Source organism: Polyergus mexicanus, unplaced genomic scaffold, assembly GCF_030449975.1.
Source record: "Polyergus mexicanus isolate NDT 795.1 unplaced genomic scaffold, iyPolMexi1.0 SCAF_2, whole genome shotgun sequence".
Taxonomy (NCBI): Eukaryota; Metazoa; Arthropoda; class Insecta; order Hymenoptera; family Formicidae; genus Polyergus; species Polyergus mexicanus.
Window position 1 is genome coordinate 7,345,238 of NW_027223322.1, and position 8,831 is coordinate 7,354,068.

Sequence of the window (8,831 nt, forward strand, 5' to 3'; positions counted from 1 at the left end):
CAGTACACGACAACATGGGTTGATTTCATAAGAGATCGATACACCGTTCGAGAGCCGTATATTGACTGGTGTGATTATAAACCATAATCACATCTCGTCAATTTTTCGAGAATGTCAAAGACATTGTGCTCGAACATGTGCAAAACGTGCTGAAAAAAACACTTTAATGTGAAAGTTAATACGGTATTCAATGGTGAATTTGTGACGGATGATAAACGCGTAAATAAAAGTATCAATAGGAGAAACTATGAACTCTTTCGCACATCCGATTTACGCGAATGGTACTAGCGACGCGTTGTCGAGCCCACTCTAGCATCGCTCGAAGAATTTCAGGAATGCAATAGCGGGTGGGCATTATCGCGAATACTCGATTTAACCATAAATATAAATAAATATAATCTTTTGCGCAGGGATGTCATATAAAATTACCGCGGACAATAATAATGAAAAGAGCGGTGATCAACGTGCAATCTAATGACAATGCGTGTTTTGTGTGATCTATGGTCGCCGCTCTACATCCAGCTAAATTGAAAGTGGATCGGGAATCTTCGTATCCTTATTATACAACAGTACTGAATCGCCAGGACATTGAGTTTCCAGTGACTGTGAAAAAATAAAAAAATTTATACTTGCCAACGATATCTTTATAAATGTATATAGTATCGAGAAAGAGAACATTGTCCTGATATGTTTGAGTGAGCTAAAGAGAGACAAACACGTCAATCTGCTGTATGTGGAAGATAACAAGATTGGGCATTTAAAGTGGATCAAGAATCTATCCAGGTGAGCTTGCAATTGAGCAAAAACGATCACAAGAAATATATTTGCAATTGGTACGTATATATTTTATAAAAAACATTGCAGAAATAATTGAACAAAAGAATAAAAAATTATTTCTTTTTACAGATGTTTACACTATTTTGGATTAGACGAGATACAATCACATATGGTAGACTCTCGAGAGATAAACGAAGGCGTTATTTGATTACTGAGCGATAAGGACAAGTGTGGTTAGGTTAGGTTAGGTTAGGTGAGTGTGGCCCACATTCAACAACTATAATAAAAAAAAGCGGCTTCCATTTGGTATGTACGTCGACTTGGTGTGCGTTTTGGAGAAGATGGAGGAAGAAAGAAATTACCAACATCATAAGGTATTTCATATTATGTACATTGCTTGTACGACGATTTGTTCTCCGTGTATCATTATCCTCGCAGTATCGATTGTATGTCATGGTTCGTCGAAGAACTAAAAAATTTAGAGCAACATGTAAAAACAATTTTATCGGCTAATGTCTCCATAAAAGACCCCGCACCATTCTTATGGGAAAATGTCTTTCTGTGAATTTGACTAATTTTTGGATATGTTGTAGTTCTCGTCATTCTGAACAAATGTCTCAATGAGCATAACTTGATCCTATGAGTCGTCTCCGCGCTACAAGCCCTCGAAGGTCGAGTTTTAACATGTAAAAGTATAAGCTTTTCGACTCGATATATGTGATCTTCGGTCGAATATATGTATGTGCGTGCGTGCGTGCAAACGTGCGTGTATGTGTGTGTGTGTATATGTGTCACAGCAGAAATAAGGACTCCACGGTTTGTCACTCCCGTAACATTTTTTTACTCCAAACCCTCTCTGCTGTATGTGTGTGTAACAGCAAAGATAAAGACCCCACGGTTTGTCATACTCGTAGCATTTTTTGACTCCAAACTCTTTTTGCTGTGTGTGTGTGTGTGTGTGTGTGTGTGTGTGTGTGTCTGTGTGTGTGTGTGTGTGTGTGTGTCACAGCAAAGATAAAGATCCACGATTCGTCACTCCCGTAGCATGTTTTGACTCCAATCCTCTCTGCTGTGTGTATGTGTGTGTCTGACTCTGTGTGTGTGTATGTGTGTATGCAGTGATGCCAGAATTGAGACGCGAGCACATGCAACCGAGGTGGAAGGGATAACACACACAAGCGCAAACCGCGTACGTGTGAGCTCGGTGCTTCGGCTAGCTTCGGATAGCAGAAGAGGACAGATATACTGTTTTCTGTCTCTCTTCTTTCTATCGAGCCGGCAACTATAGCGACGGGCGTACGGCCGTCGGCGACGAGCGATGTGACTCGCTTTTCGATTCTTTATATACATAAGCGTTAAATGTTCTTTTTTACAGCCTTTTTATGTCATATAATAAATGTTTTTTCCAACTTTTCTTCCTACATTATATATTAAATGATTTTTCACGCTTTCGATATTATATATTTATATTAGACTTATAAGAGAAAGTACATTATTATATTAAAACAATATTGCCTTACTTAATTTTTTTTTTATTTAAGTATACTGCATATAAAAGTATTCGAGTAAAATACTCGAAGATTGAACATTATATTAAATATTTCATATTCTATATACCGAGAAAAAAAATAATTTGATAGTAAAAATTTTTATTTTACTCGAGAAAACTATTTATTCGGTGAATTTTAATAACGTTTTTGTTTATATTTAAATCTTTAAGTTTCTTAAGTAACATATATTTATTTAGTAAATATGAAATATATTTTTCTTATCAAAAACAATATCTATATTATTAAAAAATATTATTTAAATGAAAAGAAATTATACAAAGATAAAAAATGAATATTGTTAGAACAAATCAAATAATTTTTGTTAATAATATACTGGAAGAATAAAAATATATATATTATGCGAGCACTTTTATATATTTAAATAAAAAAATATATATTAATTAAAGCAGTATTGTTGTAATGTAATAATGTATTTTCTTATAACTCTGGTATAATATATGGTATTAAAAGGCTGTAAATATATTTTTAAATTAGAAAAATAATATTTGCAATTGTAAATATATTTAGAAAGCATTGCGGTTTAACTTAATAAAATAAATAATAAATTTTGAAAATAGTTACAAATTTCATTTATACAATTCGAGATATATCATTTATATGGGAATTAAACTCCTACTTTTTGTGCTTCAAACAAACAGTTTACAAATATTTACCGTGCTCAATTGAATCAGTTTAATATTCTGAATCTTGTATTGGGCTTATATCAGATATAATCAGAAATTAAACTGATTGGACACTACTACGCTTTAAATCTTACATTACTAGCCAAACCTTGCAGACTTTATATTCATTTGCAAGAATACAAGAAAATACATCATCTAACGAAGAAATTAGTAAATCGTTCGCATATTTAAATGAAATCGATTTTTAATAACAAAAAATCTAATTGTCTAAGATATATATTTGATTAAATATTATATATTCATTAATATTATGTATTTGGGATGGCTTTACATAATGAATGGTGCTTTTCCACACCACCCATGGGGTATCACCAATGGCGCGTTCGGTTTTTTAAAGTGGACCTTCGCCTAGAGCCCTATTATACCATTGTATGTTATCAGGGTTGGGAAAGTTACTTTATAAAAGTAACTCGTTACCGTTACCGTTATTTTTTCTTAAAAGTAACTCGTTACCGTTACTCGTTACTAATTTTAAAAAGTAACTCGTTACCGTTACAGTTACTAAAAAGTAACGAGTCGTTACAATTTCCGTTACTTTTTTACAATACAAACTAATAAATTATTTTGCATAAGAAAAACTTTTAAAAAATTGTAAGCAAGATTTCATTCAAGGTTTATTACAAAATAAATGATTAAATTTTATCGAAATTCTTTATTAATTTTTAATAAAATTTATTGCTCCATAGTATCATCATTTAAATGCTCTCTTTGTGGTGTTAATACAGAGCCACCGATGCTAAACATTCTTTCTACACATGCACTGCTTGGTAGAGCTGTATTATATTTAATAAAAAGTTTTTTAAGTTTTGGATAGTCGTTTAACATTTCTATATTACAATTATTTGATTTTAAAAACCGTTGCAATTCTTTTTGTTCAAATTCATTTTGCACCGTTTTTTGCTCAAAAATGAAAAAATCATCGTGATCGTCAGATTTTCCAGCTTTTGAAGAATTTTCAGTTGATCGGATTCCCAATAAATCCTCCAAGTAATTTTCAGCACGTTTTCTTTTTTCTCCGGTTAACCAGTTTAACTTAAATTTTGGATGTAAACATGCTGCTATTATTAATTCTTTTGTTTCAAATATTGTAAGAAATTTAAAATCAAATATAGTAAATTAAGCGACATTGTTTGTTTTATTGAAATTAATACTTTTGAATCAATAGTTTAAAATAAAATAATATTTTTCAATTAAATCCTTATTTAAAATTAAATAACATATGTATTAATCAAATTAATAAGTTACCTTTTATTTAAACCTTGCTGAATAGCTTCAACTAATGAATGGCAATCTATAAGGTCAGATTTATTGAGATTTTCTAAGTTTCGTTGCAAGGTACTTAGAACTGGTAGTAAATGAGAGCTCTGCTTTTCCGAAAAGATAAAGCTCTCATTGGATATCGCGCGTCGCATCATCGCACTGGTCTGCAAGAGCCATAAGTTGATCAATCACATTCAAGCATTTTTACAACATAATAAGAATGCTAATTGGTCGATTTGCTTACGGCTTTACGGTTAAGATAAAAATTTTATCACGCACAATAGCAAGAATAATATCTTAAATAAATCAAAAAATTTGAAAAAAGTAACGATAAAAGTAACTGTTAAATTCGTTACTCGTTACCGAAAAATGTAACAAAGTTACTTTTTCCGTTACAAATAAAATTTGTAACGCCATTACCGTTACAGTTACCGAAAAAAAGTAACTGTAACGGTAATGGCGTTACAAATAACGCGTTACTTCCCAACCCTGTATGTTATATATTATATTGTACCAAGGACAAGAAAGATAAATAATAAAAATGTGGGGTAAAAATAATTAATCCCAAAATTATTTATATTTATTTTTTATTATTTTTAAGATTTTTAATATTTAATATAAAAATTTTTTACAATGGTGATACCACTTCTGCCTCTGCCTCTTCCGCGGCCGCGGCTGCTTCCAGGGCCGTCTCTACTGGCCTGGCCGCCACGTACGCCCCATCCTCTGCCCCCTCGCTGGTTGTACCAGCGAGCTCGCGATTTACCGCGACCTCTTTTTTTTCTTTGTCTGAAAAATAAACATATACATTTATAAATAATAATTAAATTACAATAATCATGCATATAAATTGATAAGTTAATAAGAAATAATTTACCATTTTTATTATTTTTCGGCGGCTGTTGCTGCGGCGGCTGTTGCACTTCTTGCGGCTGTATTTGCTGCTGTTGCTTTTGCATTTGCTGCTGCTGCTGCAGCAAATATTGCAGCTGTTGCTGCAGTTGTTGCTGCATTTCTCCCCGGATTCTTTGTTGATGCAACAATTGTTGCATCAACTGCTGCATGTTGCCACTTTCGTTTTGCAGCACCAATTGCGACATTTCTTCATTAATTTCTTCTGCAAAATATAAAATATGTAAATAAAACTTTGATAAATAGATTATTATGTATAATTATAAAGAAGAAAAACTGAAACTGAAACTTTCTTAAACTTTTCTAACAGATACAAATAATAATGATTTAATTTACTACTTACGAGACATGATATGTTCTATGACAGCACGTTTCTTAGTGAACTGAAGTATTCGGTATTTTTTGATTTGTTTCGTACGCCGTGCATTTGTTTCATATGCGATCTGTTGTTTCACGGCGCACGGCGCTTCTGTGAGATAATTTCGTTGCTTTGTACTTGCGAGTCAACGTATTTTTTGATACGTGTCTGGTGAAATCTTGATATCTAAGAAGCTGAATCAATTCTGGTTGTGAGTCCCTATTGTTTATTGTTTATCTTTTACTTGATTCATTCTTCTTTAATTCTTTGTTTCTGCCTGTCTTTTGCTGTATATAAAAATGTGTGATGAATTAAGAAAAAAATCTAAGCGAAGCTTTTCAGAAGCTTGGCTTAGTGATGATAGAATTAAATCTTGGATACGTAAAGTATCTTCTGATGATAGTTTTTATCATTGTATTATATGTAATAAAAATATTTCGTGCAACACACATGTTTTAAGACATACGGATTCTGCGTGCCACAAAAATAATATGAAAGAAAGTACATCATTATTATTAAATGCTGACAATAAGAGTTTAAATAAAAAATTAACAGAAAAACATAAATTTAAACAACAATGGCTAGAGATCGAATTATTTAAGCCATGGCTACGCGAAGTATCACATGACAAAAATTCGTTTTTTGCTCATTTTGTAATAAATCTATGATTGGTGGTTTATCACAAATTTATCATCATGCAGAATCAATAACACACATAAAAATATGTCAAAATAATAAAACAGAAACAAAGAATATGGATGAAAGTATCAACATGGCGGACGAATCACTTTTGTCATTTGAAGAGCGAAAGAAATCAGCAGAAATTCGATATGCCGCGTTAATTGCTGATAAGAATGTTTCGCATCAAACGGCAAAAGAAATTTTTAGTTTTTTCCAAGAAGTAGGAAAAGATCGTAACGTATTGAAAAGTATGACCATGGGTCGAACAAAATGTAAAAGTATAATTTCCAATGTATTGTGTCCGGTTGAGACGGCCCGTGTGATTAATAACATTCAAAATACGAAATTTACAATTTTTATTGACGAAACGTCTGATATTAGTAATGAAAAATGGATGACGTTTCTTGTTCGATATGTTGATTCTGAAACATTAGATATTCGCACGCAATTAGTTAAATTAATTAATATTGATGCGAGAAATAGCAGCGCGGAAAAATTATTTAATGCATTTAAATGTGAAATGTGGAAATTAAACATTCCATTTTTAAATATTGTTGCCCTATCATACGACAATGCGTCTGTCATGATAGGAAAACATCTATCGTTCAAAAAAAAGTTACAAGAAGTTTGTAAAAATTTATTAACATTTTCATGTCCATGCCATTCCGCTGCATTGGCTGCACATGCTGCATGTGCAAAAATACCGGAATATTGTGAAGAATTTTTAAAAAGATGGCGAATTATATTAACAGTAGTCCCAAGCGTGCTGCTAGTTATCAAGAATTTAGCGAATGTTTTCAGGAAACAAATCATAAAATTTTAAAGTTGTCTGATACACGGTGGCTTTCTAGCCATTCATGTGTTGAAAGACATCTTGAGTTGTGGGATACTACCAAGCTTTTTTTGACCGAAATGGTCGTAAGTGAAAAATCAAAGTCAGGAGAAAATTTATTATCTATAATGCAAAATCCTGATGTAAAAGCATATTTGCTATTTTTGAAACATATTTTGAATTTTTTTAATTCTTTCAATGCATTTTTCCAAGCTCTGCAAACAAGAATTCATTTATTGCAGCCAAAATCAGTAGAGCTTTTAATAATAGTTTGTAAACACTTTTTGAAACCAGAGCTTCTAAAATATGTATGTAATGATGATTTTAAATTTTCTGAAAAAGAAAACCAAAAATCTTTAAATAATATAAATGTAGGATTTGAATGTGAAGAATATCTCGAGAGTTTAATGAAAGAAGGACACGCAGACGTAATTGGAAATGTTCGAGATAATTGTTTGCAATTTTACGTGACAGCTGCCGAGGAGATTAGTAAAAGATTGCCCATTAAAGATAAATTTTTATATAAATTAAAGGTTTTTCAATTAAACGCAGCATTATGTAGCATCGATAGAGAAACATCATTTAATGATGTTTCTTTTATCGCTCAAACCCTCGGTGGTTTTGACGAAAATGCATTAAAAAAAGAGTGGCATGCTTTACATCTCGATTTTACAATAGCAGAAAAAGAACATTTTTCTAAATTAAACTTTGATGAGATGTGGAAAGAAATTTTAAAACGTAAATATGCCAAACTGAAGTCTCTTTTGAATGCTGTAAGATCACTTCCAAATTCTGACCCAGAAAGAATGTTCTCTTTTCTGATATAAAAACAAAAAAACGAGATAAACCTTCGCGTGTGTAAATGCTATTTGTGTATTAAAATCAGCACTAAAAACGATAAAACAAACTGTTCTAGACATGGAGATTAATGAAAAGCATTTATCACTCATGTCATCGGAAAAATTATATTTTACTTGCCCTAAGAAAATGAACAGTCTTACATTATATGCTGCTGACATTGATGACATTGCTGGTCCATCATCGATTAATGATATGTAATAATAATGTTGAAAATAAAATAAAAAGTATCTTGTCTTTAAAAGACATCGCACTTGTAAATGAAAGATACAATAAAATATGTAACATACAGTGGTATAATAGGACTCCAGACGAAGGTCCACTTTAAAAAACCGAACGCGCCATTGGTGATACCCCATGGGTGGTGTGGAAAAACACCATTCATTATGTAAAGCCATCCCAAATACATAATATTAATCAATATATAATATTTAATCAAATATGTATCTTAGACAATTAGATTTTTTGTTATTAAAAATCGATTCATTTCATTTAAATATGCGAACGATTTACTAATTTCTTCGTTAGATGATGTATTTTCTTGTATTCTTGCAAATGAATATAAAGTCTGCAAGGTTTGGCTAGTAATGTAAGATTTAAAGCGTGGTAGTGTCCAATCAGTTTAATTTCTGATTATATCTGATATAAGCCCAATACAAGATTCAGAATATTAAACTGATTCAATTGAGCACGGTAAATATTTGTAAACTGTTTGTTTGAAGCACAAAAAGTAGGAGTTTAATTCCCATATAAATGATATATCTCGAATTGTATAAATGAAATTTGTAACTATTTTCAAAATTTATTATTTATTTTATTAAGTTAAACCGCAATGCTTTCTAAATATATTTACAATTGCAAATATTATTTTTCTAATTTAAAAATATATTTACAGCCTT

General features: G+C 31.5%; 1 protein-coding gene across 1 annotated transcript; it reads right to left on the reverse strand.

Moving 5' to 3' along the window:
- Positions 1–4,919: 4,919 nt before the first annotated feature.
- On the reverse strand, positions 4,920–5,553 carry LOC138941714 (uncharacterized protein DDB_G0274935-like). Its single transcript, XM_070311582.1, has 3 exons — positions 5,547–5,553; positions 5,169–5,408; positions 4,920–5,080 (listed from the first exon to the last, which is right to left on the reverse strand). Exons 1-3 carry the CDS (start codon positions 5,551–5,553, stop codon positions 4,920–4,922), a joined length of 408 nt encoding a protein of 135 aa, XP_070167683.1.
- Positions 5,554–8,831: the final 3,278 nt, after the last annotated feature.